The 22,667-nt window shown below is 33.9% G+C and overlaps 1 protein-coding gene across 1 annotated transcript in view; it reads left to right on the top strand.

Moving 5' to 3' along the window:
* The window catches only part of ATF7IP (activating transcription factor 7 interacting protein), a 107,921-nt gene that overhangs the window by 29,856 nt on the left and 55,398 nt on the right, over positions 1 to 22,667 (top strand). Inside the window, exon 2 of the mRNA XM_054591403.1 lies at positions 14,102 to 15,732. Within this exon, the coding sequence (XP_054447378.1) occupies positions 14,109 to 15,732 (1,624 nt within the window). The 5' untranslated portion in view covers positions 14,102 to 14,108. The remainder of the gene's footprint in view (positions 1 to 14,101; positions 15,733 to 22,667) is intronic.

Here is a 22,667-nt window from a genome sequence, read left to right as displayed (position 1 = left end):
ATGTTTTCTTCATTATATCTTCTGACTGTTTGAGCTCTTACTGCTTTGGTTGTGATATCTAGAACACTATTAAATATGGTATCACACTTTTTGTTTTTGCCCTTAATGGAAATGCTTTAAGGCGTTTTACCACTTAATAGGAAGTTTCCGATTGGTTTGAAGTAGCCATTATCAATTTAAGGAGTAATAATAGTGTTTTTCATTTTTATTTTTATCAATGAATGAGTGTTGAACCATATTTAATGCCTCTTCAATTTCTGTTGAAAATGACAGTTAACTTTTGTAACTATTTTGGGCTGTTAATTTCTGAATATGTTTAACTCCTTAGTAGACGTGTTTAAAGTTGAAAAACTACAGTTTGGGGTAGGAAGTTTTTCTTTTACTAGTTAACTAGACATATGGGAATAAATGAATTTGAAGAAAATGTACAGTTTTTTGTGTCCTGGACTAATAAAAGATCCAACATACAAAATCTGTCATTTTCCACAGACTGCTCTCCTAAGACTCTCCAAGGGCTGTTTTATACACAAGGTATATGTTGAGTCATTTGTTATGCTGTTAACAGTGATGTGGCTAATCATAATATCATCTATTTTCCAGAAGAATAGCTTTAGTCTCTTAATTTCAATGTTAAAACGATGATGAATTTAGAGAATTATAATAAATATTTGTAAATACAAAATAAGTTTCCTCATCTGAATTTGTGAACCCATGCAGAGAGCTTGGTGACTTTTGTATTTATCATTTTATTTCTTAGGTATTCCTTCCGCGCCCCCCCTTCCTTCTTTTTTAAATTCTGGAGGCGCTAGGCTCAGTTAAATATTTTCATGTGGCAGAAAGCCAGATTTCCAATAGCCCTGAACTCAGCATGTTGCTGTTGCTTAGCAACTACTTGTGAAGTCTTGTGAATATAACTGAATTATAAATAGAGTTATGAACAGAAGTACAATTGAAGTTGAGATTGGAAAGAAAGGCATACTCTTTTTTTTCCTCCCCTTCTTTTTGAATTTGAGTGCTGCTTCATGTACAGTTTTCATAACTCTGGCTCAGAAAAATTGGGAGTAAGTACTAGCCCTATAAGGAAAGCATTAAGGGATGTGTAGAGGTCTTGTTTGTAAATTACACATTTGAAAGCTTTTTTTTTTAAAAAAAATTAGGATTAAACAGTTTATATTGGAGAGATGGCAATTAGGAGAAAATAAATTCTAATTTTCATGGTAATTCATGTAGAAAGATATCCATACATTGTATGGCTCCTTATATTTCTCTTCCACATTTATGTTAAAAGTCTACACGCAGTCACACTTTAATGTTAGTCTATATTTTTTGTACTTTTGATCACACTGTTTTCTAGAGTGTCTTAAATATTTTCCTGCAATTGTGACCCACATGGCATTTGATAAAATATTGAATACATGAACACATCACCAGCCTGTCTTACCATTTCTCAATAGAGAGAACAGTGTATTTTGGAGTGGAATTTATTAAAATTTTATGTAAGAATCAAAACCCTGTCAGGTCTTCTGATAAAATTTTCATTTATTTCAGGTGGAGAACTTTAGACCTTAGGATGTTAAATGATTAGCCTAAACCAGATCCCCCAAGCTCTGTTTTTTCTGCAGTAGTCTCTCTTTCTGAAGCATATCCAGTAGTTCTTTTGTCTTTTTTGGCACTCATATTTCATCAGTTTACACAAAATTTAATTGTATTCTATAACTTATAAAAAGAATGTACAACTACATTCAGTACCAAGCACAACTAATATGCGTAGGTTTAAATGACAGCAGAGGAACCCAAGAACTCAATGTATTTGTGGTTATCAGTACGTTTACAGAAAAAATAAAGAACATCGGCCATTTGGTATGATGGTTAGGGCAGCAGTTAAGAGGGTTTCCAAAATGTAATTTTTTTTGGCCAACTCTGCAGGTTTTTTTAGGTTCTAAAAGATGAAACAAAGTGATAATTCTTGGTTTTGGATAATAAAACTGTCTTTTCTTAAAAAACAAAATAAACTTTTGATAATAGCTTCTAACAACCCAGCCTGTGAAACTAAAATCTTCTTAGGAACATTTGCCAGAAACATGTAGATTGTATTCTTAAGCATTGTTTGCCAGGAAAATTTTACAATGGGAAATTAAATTTTTCTTCTTTGACTCCCTGGGGAAGTAGTGATCCATAAGTTCCAACTGAAGAAAAGTACAGATTTTTAAATAGGATTAGCTCAAAAAGTTGTGGCAAATATAATTTTAATTAGACCTACAAGGAGGGATAATGTACCAGCAGTATTGCTTTGTTACAGAAGACAAAAATAATAGGAAAATAATAGGTACAAATAGAATTTGAGTTTTTTCCAGGTTATGAAAAAAGATCAGGGTTCTTCCTTTAGTTGTATTTGTTATTAAAATTAGACTTCTGTACACATAGTCTAGGGCCATGAAACATCTGGTTCTCAGCTGACATTTTTAACTCCTGTGGGTTCTTGGGGTGGGTGGGGGCTAAAAGAAGGGGGAGAGAATGGAGAGATGGAGGGTGAAGTTTCTAGAACTGTTGAAACTTCTACAGGGCACTTTATTTGCTGTAGTAATTGTTAATACTAAGGCACCATTGATTATTCAGTCCACCTGAAACTCAAATTGGTATGTTAAAAGATGTGTGACTACTTTAAATAATGTTTTGCAGACATTGTGCTTTTTCTGTCCTCTTGAAATAAAACTGGACAGTATAAATAAAAATTAAAAAGTATTTTAACTGCTTTACATAATACCAAGGAAAACATGAAATGTGAGATTTATATTTAAAGTGATATTTGACTTAAACATCAAGAGCTATAAAATAGTTTTTCCCCCTCTTATAGTGTCTGGTTATATAATTTGACCCATTTGTTAATATTCCTCCCCACTAATTGTAACTGGGGTTAATTCATATTACTTTCCTATGTAGTAAGATCACTGTTTTATTTGTCCAGATAAGTAAGCAAATCTATGTATATAGGATTTAAGTTACTTTAAAGATGTGAATACAATTGCAGTGAGATTCTAGATAACCAAGTCCCATATGAATGCAACATCAAGAAAGTAATTAAGACAGTAAGCTAAGTTACTTTTCATCCATTCCAGTGTTTAAAATAACAGTATGTTAAAAAAGCTTGGTTAAGCTTAATTTTAAAAACTAGCTATCCTTAAGTGTTGATTAAAATGATTGTTATTCAGTAGATTGCTCATTTGCTTTTTCTCCATCCTTCACTGGAGCTCTTTTTGTTACTTAAAACTGCCTGCATTCTTATATTTTAAAGGCATTGTTTCTGGCTTTATTCATGGTTAAAACATGTCCTTTATGTATAATTTTAATAATTAAGTATTTAAACTTTCCTAAATACTATTGAGTATATGAATTTGTTTTGCATTTTGGACAATAGTGGCCAAAGAAAACATTTTAAAATTAATTTACCATTTCATTAAAACACATTGATGGGATTTGATGTAAGAAATGCATAGATCATGTGCTTTAGTAAGTAACTTCGTTTTAACATTGCTGTCTAACCAGCCTTTTATTTCAGCAGCTATAATTTAAATTCTTGAAATTAAAAAGTTGTTTTTTCTTTCCTTCCCTCCCACCCTCCTGATTTAGTCATTTCTTACTGGCCCATAATCTTCATAGTTATTACATTAGGCTGCACATTTGTTTGCCTCATTAATTATCCTCACTGACAGGAATTATTTTAATTTGATTAAGAAGATAATTATTGAATGTCTGTTGTATAGAAGATACCACTGTATGCTGAAACAAGTGTGTGTTAAAAATGAAAAAAGCATAATCCTACCCTATTTAAAGATCTGCTGTCTTAAGTTATTTAATCTTTGTATTTTTAATGTACAACAGTCTCTTACATGTAAGTCAGATTCCCAAATAATTGCAGGGGAAAAGTGCTAGAAAACAATGCAGTACTGTTCAGATTTTAAGAGATTTCAGATCTAGAGATACTATTAAAACTGATTAAAGTACCTCATTATTCTGAAAAAAGAAAAACACTTAAATATTTATGTGCATATACACATATAAAATAATATGGACAATGGATTTAACTTGAAAGTGCCCATATTTAGCTTAGCATTCATTTTCTCTGTCACTTAGAAAAAGTACCAAGTTAATATTTTAGATGACGAAATGCAAAGCACACTTTTTTCCCCCTAAGAAAACAGAGTATTTTTTGCTGGTAGTTCTGCTCTTATATTCATATCTATTCTGGGATTCATACTAGCATATTGTTTCTATTTTTAGGCTGTTGCCAGGCAGATTTAAAATCCTCTTATGGTTGCCCAATTTCTAGCTTTCTGATTGGTGTTAAGAGCTAGCTTTCTTTAGCCAACCACAGTGACTATGCAAATTGTATTTTAGTTTCAGTTGCTGTGAGAGAACTGATTAAGATGGCTACAGGAGGCTCCTTTTGAGATACGTTTATTATTTTGAAGAAGATTTTCATTATTATATAGTTACAAGCAAAAGTAAACTTTTCTAAATGGCATTTGATCTTTTGAAATATGAAATCAAACTATCTACACTAGTTTTACAAAGGCTGAAAAATGTCTCTCATGTCATAATTGATTAATTTTGCTATATATTGCACTCTGTCAGAGGCAGCATTATGTATAAGTGGACCTATATTGTTATATTTTGGCAGTTAATAAGCATTCTGACTCTCCAAAGAGAGGTTGTCCTGTGTGTGTAAACTTACTGTATATGAACATACCAGCATGTTAACAGTTCTGTCAAAATATTCTAGATTATTACATTTGCTTCCTAAAAGAATAGTTTTCTCATTTAAGAATTATTTTAGATGTTACTTATATCTGTATAATTCATCATTCTTTTAACCAGTATTTACTAAATGTATACTATGTGCCACACTGTGTAGGCTCATTAATGTTACACCAAAATACTTATTTTTTATTTTTTTGTTAAATGACCTCTGAAGCACATCATAATGATAAGTACATGACGAGATGTACCAAAGTGTTGGATTAAACAGGACATAAACAAGGTATTAAAGTCGATGTATGATAATTATTTCTAAAGAGATACATTTAAAGTACTGGCAAATACAGTAGGTGGTGGCCAGATACATTATATGAATAAAAACAATATTGACAAAATGTGACTAAGCCTTATGTAACTCCAGAAAGTTCAGTAGTATATCTCGTTTTAAAATAAATTTATCAGTCTTAATTACATATAAAGCCCTTGGTTATAGTGACAGTTTATGATACAAGAGAATGATTCTTTTTGACTTTTAAAACTGTCTAGTCCTTCATTGCATTTTCTGTGTGTACAAAACTTTATTAATTTGTATAGATGGAGTGTTCATCTGTACCATTCTCACTCAGCACTGTTTTTTTGTTGATAAGATTTGTTGTGTTCTTTTATGAGTTCCTCATGCCCATTGCTACCATCCTGTGAGATAAGCTTACCATAGAATAATGCCCCTTTTAGGACAGGGGAAAAGAGTAACTGTCTTACCTTAGATGAGCACACAGAGAGCAAAGTTGCTGTTATTTTACATGTATTCCTTTTGTCACTGGCATAAGGACAGATGTACTTGTTGGCCTAGAAATGTAAACTTCCTGAAGTATGAACCCGTACTCAGTTCTCTTGGTATAATTGTTTTGTCCATACCAGAAGTGTGACCCACTAAAGGGAGATTACTTTAAAAACAATTGAAAAACAATTATTCAACTCTAGTTCTGCTGTTCCTTTTTTAAAAGAAATGTTTTGTTGAGATAGTGTAAAACTCAGTGGCTTTTTTTCTTTTTTTAATTTTTATTATTGACACTATTAACAGATGTCCCATCCTCTACCTCCCAACCCCCCCCCCCCTTTTGTCTGCCTCCAGCCATTCCCCTACCCTCCTTCCCTCTGGCTGGCACTGCACTCAATGGTGTCAAAAAATTTTCAGTTGTATGGGGACATCTGTATTACTGTTAACAATAAAAATAAAGGAAAGAAAATACTCCAGTTATGCATCGCTACAGTTAATTTTAGAACATTTTTATTACCCCATAAAGAAACCATGTATTCTTAAGCAGCCACTCTCCATTTCTCCCTCAACTCGCCAACTTTAGGCAACCACTAATCATCTTTTTGTCTTTGTAGATTCACCTGAGCAATTATATTAAATGATTTCATTTTTGAAGCGAGAAGAAAATGTGGCAAAAAGTACATAATTTATTGCCTAATATTATCATACAGTTTATTGCTATTAAAATAGAACACCCCATGGTAACAAAATTTAAAGTCTTAAATGCGTAAGATGGGTGCTGATACTATAAAAACAACTTGATGCCAAATTGAGTATCTGGTTAACCTTCCTAAATTGAAATTATTATCTATGTAATGAAATGCATGATAGCAGCTTGATTATTGATGGCATTAATTCCCATCATTTGTAAAGTTGAATTTGTGTACATTGTCACTTAAATGAGGAAAGAATATGCCTTGGTATAGTGTCTGACATACAATTGCCCCTTGACAAGTGTCAGTTAAAAATACATGGCTTTCTGTAACTTCACTCATTGCCAGCATAGGTAGTATTGGAGTTTGGTAAGTCGGACAAGCTATAAGGTAGGGCCCTGATGAATAACTGGCTAGTTTTTTAAAGAGGATGCAATTTGATAAATGTATTCTAAAATTGCAAATTTTGAGGTCAAGTCAGTTAGTTTTAACTTGCCTATATAAAGAATGATCCCAAAAATATAGTTGAAGTGATTTTAAGGTATCTTGAATTTTTTTATGTAGGCTACCCTAGAATTTTTCAAAACAAAGCAATGAATCCAACAAATTAGCGGGGTGACCATTCTAGTTTTGATGTAACCAACATTTCAAGAGCATGATTTGCTCCTGTTTTGTCCCTGGAATTGTTGGTAAAGCAAACTCCCCATTTCCTTTCTCATTAATTATTTTTAAAAAATTAGAGGATATTCCATTTCACATTTTGATACCCAGATAATATCATTAGGTTGATGACAGGCAGGGGCGGGGGTGTTATTTGTTGAGGTGTCAATTATCATGATCACTCAGTACTTTACTGAATTTGTGAGTGCTCTGGGTCCTCAAGTAAATATTGCCAGTGCTTTGTGATTGACTGGGAGAGAGAACAACTACAAAGCAAGAGAATATGGAAACAGAAATAGTGAAAGTAGTGAGCATGTTTTACTAAAGTTTTAGAAAAATAATTATTAACGGAGGTAATAAGATATCCAGTGTTTAAGAAAAAAATTTGAAAGTCTCTATACTAAATTTGAGCAGAGAAGTATCAAAGTGGATGAACCATTGTATTACCAGGTTCAGCAGTCTAATTAATGGGCAGTAAACAGAAGATCAGATTATTAACATTTATTGTGTAATACACTGATTGTTCTTTATGATTTTATTTTTAGGACTATTGCAAAAGTGTTAAATTTAGGCATTTTACAGAATAAAATCACATAGTTTTCAACTGAGTACTTAAAAAATCTGGTAGCAGAGCTGTGTTTCTAAAGAGACTACAAAATCATCAGCATAGTGATTATTTATGAGCAGGACATTATTAGGTTTGTTAACTAACATTTAAGCTATTTAATGAAAACTCATTTTGAATAAAAATTTTCTTTTTTTTAAAGATTGTATTTATTTATTTTTTAGAGAGGGGGAAGGGAGTGAGAAGGAGAGGAAGAGAAACATCAATGTGTGATTGCCTGTCGCGTGTCCCCTGCTGGGGACCTGGCCTGCAACCCAGGCATGTGCCTGGACTGGGAATCGAACTGGCAACCCTTTGGTTTGCAGGCCAGTGCTCATTGCACTGAGCCACACTAATGACGGCTGAATAAAAATTATTTTCGGCATCCCATTCAGAATAATGTTATACTAATAATGTCAGTTAACAACATGAATGTAATTAGAGTGCCTGTGTCAAAGATAGAAGTGTCAGGTCCACTTAAATGGTTTCTGTTAACATTTCTAAGTTTTTGCTGTTTTAAGTATACTGTATCAGGTATCCATAACTTTGAGTTAATATCTTTGTATGTGTGTGCATTTTGAACAGGCCTGGTACTTCCTATTCCTTTGTCAGTTAAGGCCGCTTGGGAAACAGTAGTACAGACCCTGGTTGTTTGTTTAATCAGAAAACCCTACTTTAGAGCTATTATTCAGACAAAGAAATCTGGGGGTATGTTACAAATATGTTTCAGTTTCTCCGTTCAGGAATGTTTTCACACAATTTGGAGTCTTGGTAAAGCACTTGCCCGCATCTGCTTCCCCTGTTGCTGGGCAAAGTTCTGCTGCTAATACCTGATTGGTTTTAGGCAACTAGGCTTTGGGCCAATCAGACAGTGAATTTCAGGTCTCTCAGTGGACTGAAGTATTGAAGCAGCTGCTGATTTATTTTGCCTGTGGGGAGGTTACATAAACTAAGAGTATGGCTGCAGTAAGCTGCCTCTTGGGTATGTTTTGAAAAATGTCAAGGTTCATCTGTAACTGAAGGACAAAAAAAATGAGGTTTATTTTAAAAACTAATTTACTAAGAAAATTTGATAGGTGGTCAATTTGAGAAAAAATATATTCTTAGGACGGATTTCCTATTTTATTTTTTACAATTTACTTTTAAAGGAATGTATTACTGAATTATGTAACATAAAAAAATTCCCTTCAATTTACATGAATGTTTATTTACTGTGTAATGTACACATTTGCTGTAGCACTTGCAAAGAGGAGAGCTCATATAGCCTTTTTGTAACCTGCTGTGAAAGGCAGTTAAGGAGAAAAGGACGTAGTAATTGTACTTACACCATTTAATATAGGTTGTCAAGAAATACAGACATCTACAGTGCAGTAGACAACAAAACATTGTAATGCTATACTTAGTAAACCGTTGGGTCCAGGATACTATTGATTTTGAAATTGTAAATCTGTAACAACAGTGATAGTTGGGCATAAAATTTGTGTTATTTGGATTTAAGACTGCTGAATTTTTAGTTATAAATGTTTTATATGTATTAATGATTATGGATTTTTAAAAATCAATTTACATTTGAATTTTGCAGATTCTAACCCATTGTGTAAAAAGTATGTTCTCGCTATGTATTGCCTATGCTTGACTCATTCCCCAGGTAGGGAATTCATCTGTATTTCTGGAAACATTCGTGAACATTTAAAGGAAGGTATAATAGCATAAAAGGTATAAATCTTATTTATTTATTTATAGGATATATTTAAAGTGTTTTTTGTGGATTTAGGATTTTATGCAATTACGTTCTAGGTTATTTATGTCAGCAAAGAAAAAGAACCTCACTGAAGTATTGTAGATCCAGGTTTTAACTATGTTTCTCTGACCTGATTGTCTGTCTCCTGTTGCTGGGCAGGAATCAGAATACTAGCTACTGATTGGCCGAGTTTGTGAGCAGCTCTTGAACAGCCACTTAAATTCTTGAGCTTTCTGAGCAGGCAGATTGTAGGTTAAGGCATTGCAGTTTTTGGGAATACTTCCCTTTGTTGTTTCATAGCTGTGATCTCTTTGCTAGAAGGAAGAGGGAAAACAGTGGGTGGAGGGGGATAAAGCAAAGAAGGAAATAATGTCCCTTACAGAAGAAGAGACTCACTGGGTTTTCCTTAAAAATAATTTGCCCACAATTTGAAAAATAATTCCAAGCCATAGAGACTTATTTTCAGGTAACACACCCTTCTTGATTATTTAAATATAAATTCCTTTGGTAATGCTGTACAAAAGATTTTATCAGTGATGATATTTCCCTAGAGTTTTTGAATCTAAATATTACAGAGTAAGGACTTAAAAACATTTTTAAAAACTATCTTCTTTATGAAAATATATTTACCTTAAAATTTTTTTTTTACTTTCCTCCTCATGGAAAAATTATTTTCAGCAGGAAGTTCATATTTTATACACTTATGTCTGCGTATGGCAGACATTTTCTACTGTAAAACATAAATGCTTTTTCCTGGAAAAATGAATTACAGGCATGTAAGAGCTTCATGATTGTAGTGTTGCCACCTAAAAAAAGTATTTTTTTTGTAGAGTAGTTTTGTGAATGGCATCTCAGTTACAGATGACAGTATTTGAAGTGATTCTTAGAAATGTTTTGTTCCGGTAATAAAGCCATGGAGACTTGATTGCAGGTAACACACCATTCTCTAATGTGTGTCTTTCTTAAATATACTTTGCTTATGCAAAATAGATTTTTAAAAACCTGCTGCTGATTGGTTTGCACGGATATGGCTGAACTAGTTTGGACTGGTTGTTCATGCTACTTCCTTATTGCTTTCTCTGTTTTTCATTATACATTATAGTTAGAACCCATATTAGATCTGGTAAATGGCTGTAGTGTGCTCCCTTGTGGGTATAGATGGTAGTTATTCTGTAATTCTTTGTGCAGTACTTTATTATTTCTGAATTGAATGGCAATTTTGTTGATAAAACCAGTTTGCTTGGATTATATTTATTTTTACTAAATGTTATTTGGTGATGGCAGTTTATTAGATGTTATTCGGTAGTGGTGTTTACATGTTGGATTTTCTAATTAGTATACAAAATAACAAAAGTACTTCAGAGAAATTTGATTATCTAGTTTATGCCTTAAAATATTACGACTCTACAGACAGGATTTTTTACTACATTCTAAGTGCTTAATGTATAGAATCTCATTTAATTATCACCACATTCTCTGTTGCAAGCACTGATACTCCCTTCTTAAGGTAGCTGAAACTAAAAATTGGAATGTTAGGTAACTTGTCCTGTATCACATATGTACATGGCAGAGCTGGAATGCAAATGTATGTTACTGTCTGCAGAGTTCATGTTCATAATGGGGTTACTAAAAATTATAAAAATACACTTTTTTAGACGAGTGCTTTTAACATGACTGATAATGACCGCCAACGATTCATAAAACAGCTGAGAAATGTGGATATTATGAAGTCAAAGTTCAAAAGAATTGCATTGCAGTTCAGTATTTGAAAGTATTTAAAGGGTAACCATATTCCGTATAATTTCATTATTTTACATCTTTGGAGTCAGCAGAGAAAAATGACTACAAAACTTGAATGGTGCCGTTGCAGAAAATTTTTTTGTTAGCATGAGTTTGGAATAAATAGTGGGTGGGAAAAAACTTGAAGTTTAAATTTTAAACTGCAATTAATAATCCTTAAAGTAGTGCCTATAATAATTTTGCATTGAAGTTTCTGCTCAGTAGTAAGATAATTTTATTAAATAGTTTTAATCAGTTCCATAATTTAAATGAAAGGCTAACAAGACTAAGAAATATAAAGTAATTTTCTTAATGTGACAGAATGAATTCTGTACAACAGTCTAGAAGTACAGTGACAAAGGGGTAGGTTCTCAAGCTATCCCGGCCTCCAGCAAACAGGCTAGACTGTTATTTTATGCCTTGCAGCCAAAGGAACAATGGAACACTAGGAACATACCTGTAATTAACAAGTTGGGTGTATTATTTGTTGCAGTGAGGGAGAATGCTAACCATGGGAAACTGAGGCACATTAGTAAGAGGGTGTTAGAAGAAAACCTAGTATAGGATTTGGTCATGAGTTGCCTTATTTTGGGTAGAGTTTGAAGAAATAGAACCTTACTCTGGGTGCGTACTGTCAGAAAGTGGTGGCTATTCTTTGCTTGGGTATCTTAATAAATCTTTTCTGTAGTGAGGACAGACTACAATGAGGCTAGGCCGAAGCTGCATTTGATAAATAGTAGCCATCACTTACTTTTATCAGAAAAAAGGAGATGGTTGGTATTATGGACTTCACTGTGACCTTACCTAATTTGAATGTAGTGGTGGTTTTATGTCTTAACAGGAGAAAATATGGCTTAGCTGTAAGCATCAAGTCAATTTATAATAAAATTAAGGCCGGCCTGTGAGTCTCAGATACGTTCTGATACCTCAGAGGCTGCTTTTTTTTTTTTCCTTCTCCAGCCAAAGCAAGTCTATCCTACCATCATTCCTACTGAGTAATAGAGTGTGAAAGCATTATTCTTTCTCCCTATGCATCTTAGTCCTCAAAGAACTTCTGTTTTATTTTGCTATAGACTGGTGACATTGTCTTTCTCTAGGATCAACTCCTTGCCCTCTTTTACCTGCAATGGCTAGAAATGGTAGGAAATAGCATCCTTGTCTTGGTTCTGATCTTATTTCATCCCTAAGTATGATATCTGTAGTTTTCTTTGTAGATTATCTTTATTAGAGTTGTTTCCTTTAATTAAGTTTTCCAAGAGTTTTAATTATGAGTCACTATTGAATTTTGTTGAATAAATGAATATTCTGTATCTGTTGAGATTTTTTGTTTATTTCACCTTCTATTCTGTTTATTTGATAAATTACACTGCTTTTTTCACCCAAATAACAGAAATTTAGTGTCTTACAGTTTTGGAGGCTAGAAGTTCGAAATCAAGATGGTGGCAGGGCCATGCTCCTTCTGGAGCTAAGGAAGGATCTATTCCAGACCTTGCTCCTGGCTGTGGCTTGTGGCAGCATTGACTCTAGTCTTCATATGGTGTTCTTCCTATGTGTGTGTCTCTGTACAAAACTTCTGCTTTTTATAAGGAAACCAGTTATATTAGGACCCATTCTAATGACAGTATTTTAACTTGATTATCTCTGCAAAAACCCTATCCAAGTAAGGTCACATTCTCAGGTATTGGGGCTTAGGGCTTTGATTTTTATCAAGTAGATACCTTGGTTGGGCTAAAAAGATAAAAGCCATAGTGCTTTATAACATTGCTTGATTGTTCAGTGTGAAACCAACCTTGTAGTTTTGTTTTTTTTTTTAATGAGCTGCACATGGTCATTATGTGTTAGAAAAAAAATACTTCTAAATAGCTCATCAATGAAAGAAATTACAATAGAAATCAGAATATATTTTAACACAACAATAATGAAAATATAACACATCAAATGTGAGATGCAGGTAAAGCAGTGCTTAGGGGGAAATTTATAGCTTTACATACATAAAAAAATGGAAAGATCAGAAAGTAATGATTAATTTTTACAGTGTTGAGGAACTGCCAGGCTATTTTCCAAACTAGTTGTACCATTTTACAACTCCATCACCATTGCATGAGAGTTCCTGTTTGCCTACATTCCTGCCAATACTTGTTTTTCTCTTTGATTATAATTATCCTGTTGTGTGTGAAGTGTTCTGCCATTGCGGTTTTCATTTACATTTCTCTGATGATCAATGATGTTGAACCTCTTTCCATATTTATTGCATATTGTCTATTGCCTATTTGTATGTGTTTAGAGGAGTGTCCTACCTACAGCCCCACAGGCCGCATGTGACCCAGGATGGCTGTGAATGCAGCCAAACACAAAACCATACATTTACTTAAAACCTTTTTTTTGCTCATCAGTTTTTGTGTTTGTGAATTTAATGTGTGGCCCAAGACCACTCTTCTTCTAGTGTAGTCCAGAGACGCAAAAAGGTTGGACACCCCTGAAAGGAATATCTATTCAAGTTTTTTGCCCATTTTTAAATTTTTGTTGTTGTTGTTATTGAGTTATAACAACATTTTTTATTTCTAGATGCAAGTTGTCTCATCATAGATGTTATTTGCAAATATTTCCCTCTCGTGTGAGTTTTTACTTTATCAATGGCAATCTCTTACAGTTCTGTCAATCTAGATATGCTTCGTTACAAATACAGTCTTCTTTTTGTGTTTTGTAATTCTCCTTCCTTTCTTCCTTATCTCTGTACCTCTTTCCCATGCCCCTGCTGTTTTTATTCTCTTAACTGTTTTTTTTTCCTCCATCTACTTTTTTATTTCCACAAGACTCTGAACTCATTAAGCTTACTGAGAATGAAAACTAGTCACTGTTTTCTAATACTTTCAGTAATTGAGCTTCTGTGGATGGTACCTATTATCAATTTTATATTACATAAATCTGATAAATATTAAACATACAACAAGGATGATTATGTTTTTTATATGTCATTTCAAAATTACATGAAGTTTTGCTTCTTTGTAAGATCGTGTATGGTAAATGTGTATAATTAGGTGGTTTCTGTTTCAATTATTAAGCGCTCTCTCTCTCTCTCTCTCTTTTTAAAGATTCAAAATGGATGGTATAGAAGAACCTCAGAAAAAAGTTTTTAAAGCTCGAAAAACAATGAGAGTGAGTGATCGTCAACAACTGGAAGCAGTTTACAAGGTCAAAGAAGAACTGTTGAAAACTGATGCCAAGCTATTAAATGGCAATCATGAAAATGGAGATTTGGACCCCACCTCACCTTTGGAAAATATGGATTATGTTAATGACAAGGATGAGGTGAATGGCATCGAAGAACTTTGCTTTAACCCTGAAAAAAGTAACTCAGAATGGAAAGAGACACCTTGTTCCTTAAATATTAATGCAAAAAACAAGCCAGATGATGATTTAAAGTGTGAACCTTTGTCTCCTAGTCATAAAACTCCTGAAATAATCTCTAAACTGACCATTGAACCAGCTTCTGGTGATCCATCTTCAAGTGATCTGGATATTGGAGATCCACCAGCCTCTGGAGATACAGCCTCTGAAGTGTTAACCTGTGGTGATCCCACCTCTGGTGATCCCACCTCTGGTGTTCCCACCTCTGATGAGCCTGCCTCTAGTGACCCCATCTCTGGTGATCCCATCTCTGGTGATCCTGTCTCTGGTGATCCTGTCTCTGGTGAGTCGGTCTCTGGTGAACCAGTCTCTAGGGAACCAGTCTCTGGTGAGCCAGTCTCTAGTGAACCGATGTCTGGTGAATCTGTCTCTGATGAGCTGGTCTCCAGTGAACCAGCCCCCGGTGAACTAGTCTCCAGTGAACCAGTCTCCAGTGATCTGACCTCTGATAATTCAGCCTCTGATGATCTGGCCTCTGATGATCCAGCCTCTGGTGATCTGGCTTCTCGTGATCCAGCTTGTGACGATCTGACCACTGGTGATCAGGCCTCTGGTGATTCGGCCTCTGGTGACCTCGTCTCTGATGGACTAACTTCTGATAAACCAACTTCTGAATTGGCCTTGGACCCCACCTTTGAACCAAGTTCTGTACCAGTTTGTGAGCCAGTTCCTGACACTGACAATATAGAGCCTAGCAATAAAGGTCATGGTTTTCTTGAAAAAAATGGGGATGATGAAAAGTTAGATGAAATTTTCTCATTTGATGAGAAAAATAAAGCTGATAGTAATATTGATGCTGATGAAGAAACTCTAGAAGCAGATGATACAATTATTTGTCCAGATCTACCTCCTGAAAATGAAAAGCAGGTAGAGGAAGATGCAGTCACAGAACCTGCTCTTGAAGAAGAAGCTATATCTAGCAGTACGGAAATTGACCAGAATGAAAAGAATGAAGATGAAAATTCTACTGACCTTACAGAATCCATTAGTGAAAATATTATAAAAGATGACAAAAATGAGACTATCTTAGAAAATACAGATTCTATGGAGACAGATGAAATTATTCCTATTTTGGAAAAGCTTGCACCTGCTGAAGATGAACTTACTTGCTTTTCTAAAACTTGTCTCCTTCCAATTGATGAAACAAATCCAGATTTGGAAGAGAAGATGGAAGGTTCCTTTGGTTCACCATCTAAACAAGAAAGTAGTGAGAGTTTGCCAAAAGAAGCCTTTTTGGTTCTCTCTGATGAAGAGGATATTTCAGGTGAAAAAGATGAATCTGAAGGTATATCACAAAATGAGACATGCTCTCCAGGTTAGCATATTATTTCAATTTAAAATTTTTTGAATAGCTTTAATAAACTTAAGTAAAATATACTCATAAACATTTAAATTTCTTTTAGTTGCAGAGAAAGTTACAATAATGGTGGCTAAAATTTCCTTTTAACTTGATAAATTCTTAACTTTACAATTAAGAATTACAAAGTATCCACTGTATGAGAGTCATTATGTGAAGCTCTAAGAAGGGAAATGAAGTAAGAAGAAAATAGGGGCGTTGGCACCCTGAAAGGTGTTTATAGTCTAGGAAGAGAGAAAGTCTGGACCAGTATAAACACTATGACATAACAATTTCAAGTCAGTGCATAATTGATCAAAGTCTAGCAATTTATTCTTGCTATCATGTAGCAAACAAATAATATAGAATATGAAAATCTAGATTGTTTGCTTTAGGTGTTACAAATCACATTTTACAATTAATTTTCCCATTGAAATCTGACTTTATTTTTTTTTTTTTGTTTGGTGAATGACACCACCATTGTTGGAAGCAAGAAACGTTGAAGTTGATTGTCTGTTGGATGAAGACATCATCCATTTGCTTTCTTTGCCCTCTTGATTTTACCCAGTCTTCTCTCTTCCCTCTCTTCTGAATGATCTCTCTAAAACTGAAATCTCTAGAGAAAAAGGAGAGAATGAGAAAAATCCTACTTTACTTTCATGGTTAAACTCAAATATTCCTATATGAAACTTTCTCAGTTCCTTTCAGACGGGCATAGCACCTTTATGTTCTTACTGCATCACATTCTGCTACATTCCTTTATATTATTTTGTATTGATTTGAGAGAGAGAGAGAGAGAGGCGTTGATTTGTTGTTTTACTTATCTATGCATTCATTGTTTGATTCTTGTATATGCCGTGACTGGCAATCAAACCTGTAATCTTCGTGTATCAGAACAATGCTCTAACCAACTGAACTACCTGGCCAGGGTTGTTAGAACTTTCTGAGAGGGGTGACCTTATAGCATGAAACAGTATCTGGTTTCTAATTTGTTCAAAGAGTGAAAATACGAGACAGGGCTAGGAGACACAGAGGATTTTCCTGCCAATATTTTGTACCAGCATTTGGGGTAGAAATTTTTTATTATTAAAACATGACTTCATTTCCGAAGATCATCTATCCATTTAGTAAACTGATATAGTGACAAGTCAGGCTCTTTGTGATTTTGAGGATTAAAAAATAAAATTTAGTATTTGCCCTCAGGATGCAGACAAGAATTAAAACACAGGCCATTAAATACAAGGCTGTGAATACAGTAATAATGTTAAATTGGTATTCTGGGATTTTACAGGAAGATAACTTCATGAGAATATCAGCTATATTCAGGAAAGCACTTGCTTTTCACTATCTGTATAATATAGGGTTTTAATGAAGATAGTCCCTCTTAATGGCATTTTTGCCCTACTTGCTCAGGTCAAAAACCTTGGAGCCATTCTTTCTTTTTCTTTCATATCCCATGTTCAGTCCATCAGGAAATTCTGTTGGCTTTACCTTCAGAATAGATCTAGAATCTAGTGTTTTGTTTTTTTACCATCTTCACTGCCTTTTACTCCTCTGCTGAGCCACCACCATTAGGCCAAAATAATTTCTGGGTTACAGTAAGTGCTCAGTAAATATTTGTGGAATGAATGAATAATTGGTGATATAAGAGAATTATATCATGGGGGACCTTGGTTACAGTGCTAAAGCATTTTGATAGCACGGGGGAGCAATTGAATGATTTCAAACAGGGGAGAAGGACATGAGGTTTACATTTTATATAAAGAGTGATACTGGAGCAAGTCCTTTAAAAACACCTTTTAGTAATCTGTAAAAAAAAAAAATCATAGGAGCCCTGGCTGGTGTGGCTCAGTGGATTGAGTGCCAGGCTGTGAATCAAGGGTCACCGGTTTGATTCCCAGTCAGGGCACATGCCTAGGTTGCGGGCCAGGTCCACAGTAGTGAGTGCTCAAGAGGCAACCACACATTGATGTTTCTCTCCCTCTTTCTCCCTCCCTTCCCCTCTCTAAAAATAATTAAAAAAAAGAAAGTTATAGGAAATTGTAACTTATTTAATGAGTTTATACATTTTACTTTGTCACAATCTTGATATTGGAGACCATCCATTCCACAGAGTGCTGTAAAATGCAGAGAGATGAATAATAAGCCATCCAAGTTACGTACTTCAAAAATTAAAAGTTGGTTTTATTTTTGGTTTCTTACTTTCAGACTTTTATCTGATTGTATGCTATTAGCAGAGGAAGATTACTGGTAGATTTAATTTCTTAGCTGGTAACTAAACTTTTATTTTTTGTTTTCTCCTCCAAGGACATTTTGTGTATTATGGGTTGAAGGAGAGTTTCTTTCTTCATTGGTTCATAAACAGTTCTCTGTTTCCTTTGTATGGTAGCAGAATCTGTTATATGTTGTATTTGTTGCTGTGCACCTGCATGTGAAACAAATATGAAACGTATTCGTTTCCTGAAATTCTTTATTCTTAGCTAAATTTTAATGTTTTCAGAACACAGAATTATAAATTGAAGTACTGAAGTCTGGCTCTTCCCTCTATTAACGTTTATACGCTGTACTAATAGAAAATCTCTTATTTCAGGCACTTTTGCAAGTTTATTTTAAATACAGCAGTTACAGTGGATCTGAGCAGCAACAAAAAATAATGAAAGATATCAGAAAGCAAATAGAAAAGCTATTTTAATTTTACAAAGGTAGAAGAAAGACCTAAAGAAGTATTGCAGATACATACCTTAGTAGGCCTGAAGACACTATCATATTTTTGTATAATACTATATAATATGTTATAAACTGATACTGCCTAAATGATTAAAGTGATAGCCTAAGAAGCCCAAGAAAATAAAGATTTCTCTCTGGGAGAGTTCAAACAACACTAAAGGAGGTGTAAACATTAGTTATACCCTCCCTGTACACTCCATACCATGAACTCTCCTCTAGTTAATATTCCTTCTCTTTCTTTTAGAGCCATTCTTAAATTGTGTTAACAAAGCTAGCTCCATTTCTTCTCCTCCTGTTTAACTCTTGAACTTAATTGAATCTTGATTTCCATTTTACCAGCCCTCCTAATTCTTCTCAGTGAAATGACATTCTTCTCAGTGAAATGACATTGATGTTCATGTTGTTAAATCCAGAGATGTCTTTTTTTGGTCTTTATTCTCTCATACTCGGATGACCTCTTAAAAAGTCCCTCTCTCTTGAGACTTTCCTTAGCTTTTGGGATACTGCATTCTTCATTTTTTTCTCCTTTTGGGGACCTCTTATTCTATTATGGAGAAATAGGGAAGGCTTTCCTCTTTTTGCTTTTTATTTTTAAACTGCTATTAATGTTATTGAGAAAAATCTGTTTCAGAGTAGAACAGATTTTATATTAAATTCTGACATAGTTTTCTTGTAGATTATATTTCAGTTTAAAAAAAATCTGTGGTTGATTTGTTTTTCCCTGTTCATTGGATACTTTAGGTAAATGAGATGAAAATAAATGATAATGGGGATAATTGCATGGGAATAGAATTCAAGGTTTTTCTCTGTTTTTGCTCTAGGTTAGTAGTGGTAGAATTGTTATGGTTTAGTAAATTAAAATTTACTAATAATCTGCTGTTACTATTTATTGTATTCAGCCAACATTCATTATTGTATTCACTCATTTATATTCAGCTATTTCTTATGTATTTGGTTTTTCTTTATGGAACCTTAACATTCCTTACATTGATGTGTAAGTTGGAGATTTTCTTTTCAGAGTTGAGGTAGATAAAAAACGAACCAGGTTTTAGAAAGGGGAGTGAGTATAGGAGGAAGAACAGTTTCAAATAACTATTGTTGCTCAAATTAGATACGTGTCTGAATTTCAGGGCAAAGGCTTGGACTGGCTAGAAAATTTGGGAGTAGGTAGCATATAGACAGACATTAGCTGAAGTTAAGCAACAAGATTAGATCAGCTCAGAGTGAGTATAAATGGAGACAAGAGGAGATCCGAGAACTGAGCTCTTTCTATTCCAGTGTTGAAATGTTGGAGAGATGAGGAAGAACCAGCAAAGGAGACTAATAGAGCAGCTGTGCAGGTAGAAAGAATAACGGGATTTTGTTGTCTTAGAAATCAAATAAAGAGAATGTTTCATGGAGAAGGGCATAGTTAGCTCTATGTATCAAATGCTGCTTTTGTTCAAGTAAGATGAAAGGGAAATATTTAATGACCTAGGTATCAGTTGATAAGGAGCAGTGGAATTGAAAGCCTGATTGAGATTGGGTTTCAGAGAGAATGAGAGGAAAAGAATTGGAGACAATAAAATAAACTTTTTTCCCCTGAGTTTTCCTTTAAAAGGAACACAAAAAATTTACTGTGGAAGGTGTTACTTGGAATTTTGTGTTAAGTAAAACTCAATTTATAGAAAAATCACATTACCAATAATACCATGTTTTTTGTTTAATGTGGTTGAAAATCTTTACCTGCTTATTGGACATCTGTATTTTGTTGTCTGTAAATTGCCTGTTCATCTCCTTTGCCCATTCTTCTAATGAATATGTTGTCTTCAATTAACCTATAGGAGTTTTTGTTTTGTCTTAAATATTCTCACAGAGCCAATAATTTAAGGCAGAGGATTGGCAAACTGGCCTGTAGAACCTGTTTTTGTCAATAGAGTTTTTTTTGGAACATAGTTGGACCCATTTGTTTACATATTGTTTATCATTGATTAAATAAAAAATGTTTGCCAGCCCCTGATCCAAGGCAACAGTTCTGTCTATTTCCTTAGAGTAAAGTTCTGTAAAGGGCAATTCTGAAAATGTAAAATTTAACTCTCTGATGTAAATTCTATCTTCTGATCCTCTACAATATACTTTTTCTACCTTTATTTAATGGAATCTTTTTAAAATAACAGTCATCAGATAGATTAAACATCTACTTTGTTTCAGCTATTTTCCAAAGATTTTAGGGTTACTAAAATTAAAGATGTGGTACCTGTTCCTAGTGAGCTTACTGTCTAGTCCAGTGATTTTCAACCCTTGTCATCTCATGGCACACGTAAACTAATTACTAAAATTCTGTGGTACGCAAAAAATGTATTTTTTGCTGATTTGGCAAAGAATAGGTGTAATTTTGATTCATTCACACCATACAGCTATTGCTGTGTTGCTGTGTTGGCTGTTGTCATTTTTATATGTGACAATCTAAGTGAAAAGAGGGCAGTGCCCCTGACTAAATAGTCAGATATTTCATGTTTTAAAAATTCTTGCGGCACCCTGGTGGAAAATCACTAATCTAGTCTGATTGAAAAAAATACCACGCATAGAAATGTATATTAAAACATGGCAACTTCTAATGAGGCTATTTTCAAAGTCAGAGGAATTATGGCAGAAGCTGTGAATGAGGACAGATTTTATCTAGGCATTAAGATGAGTTTCAGAAGTTTCAGGAACTACTTGAAATTATATTTTAAAATATATGTTCATCAGCCTTTGGTTATTATTTTGGGTTGAAGGAGATGCATTCAGAATCTCTTGAGACTTTGGGAACAAAAACATGGAAGAAATATAGGGCCTTACTCCTTTCTGTAGAATCTATTAATACCATTTTTCTTATCCAGACTTTATTAAATAAAACTCGAGTGTAACTTTTAATTCTGTGTGTCTATTCTAAATTCCTAATGAGTATTTTGATTTAAGCATGGGGAATCCAGTCATACCCTCTAAGCATATGGGAATATGGAATTTGGGTGACAAGAGAAGGTTTTTGAGTAAAATGAGGAATCTCAAGCTAACTTTGACATCTGTAAAACAAGAGGAAGCTAACATATGCAAAAATGAAGCAGACCCAATCAGGCTAGTTGGCTGTGCCGTGTTCTGGATTATCTGGCATGTACTTACCCTAATAGGAGCTGTGGCTAATTTTGTTCTTTGGGCGCTATGATGATTTGCTAAATAAAGGCTGCATAAACTTTCATTTCAGACAGTCCTATCACTTGAACCTCTGGAAACTCTGGGGACTAGGAAACTCAGGAGTCATTATTTTCAGTATTAATATCAGGAAGATTTTGAAAAGTATATATTATATAGAAAAAAATGCTTTGTAATGAGTTTGTAGTCTACAAGGGAGCAAAACATTTTCATTTAATTGAAGCTAAGTTTGAAGCATGAGATCTTCAAAATATTTCTAATGCATATAGGGTGGTAAATGGAAAGTTAATATTCTAATATTTATTTTAAAGCTTAAGATAGTTTTAGTAATAGTTATTTACTGTGCTATTTTTGTTTTATTATAGTCACAATTTACAGCTTTATTGTTTTATCTTAGCATGGAAAACATATTTGTAAGAGCCATAATAGATTCATTAATGATCCTGGTCTCTACCTATTTTCACCTGAAAGGTCTTTTAACCTTGACTTTCTACCATTAGGGCTGTTGGAATGAAAACCTAGGTGTTTGCCTAAGAAATGACATATAAAAATTTTTATCAATATATAGTGCTATATACCTGTGATTGCCTAATTTTGGTTACAGAATATGATGAAACAGCATGCTTTATTGAAACAACTTGGAGAGCCAGTTGCAATTATGTAAAGGGAATAAAATGAAAACCCAAACATATACGTGATTTGTTTTTTTTTCCCACTTAATGATTAAGATAAAGTACAGGTTGATTTGCCAAAGGCTATTTCTGGTACCTTGAGGATTTTATTTGTTGTAACAGTGCAAGTGTGTAGACACTTTTAGCAATAATAGTCTTTTGGTAGTAATCTTTTAATTGTTATATTTTAAATGCTTCTTGTAAGGCAGTTCTGAACATTACTTTTCTCATCTGTATGATGGCAAAAATGCTGTTTACATGCAAGATTATATTGAGGATATGAAATAATATATGTTAAACAGCTAGCTTGGTTGTTGGCATTGGTATCAAAGTAAAACTTTCATT

This window comes from Pteronotus mesoamericanus, unplaced genomic scaffold, assembly GCF_021234165.1.
Source record: "Pteronotus mesoamericanus isolate MK-2021 breed Mesoamerican mustached bat unplaced genomic scaffold, CSHL_Meso_final scaffold_21, whole genome shotgun sequence".
Lineage (NCBI taxonomy): Eukaryota > Metazoa > Chordata > Mammalia > Chiroptera > Mormoopidae > Pteronotus > Pteronotus mesoamericanus.
This window is presented reverse-complemented; position numbering and strand designations above follow the sequence as displayed.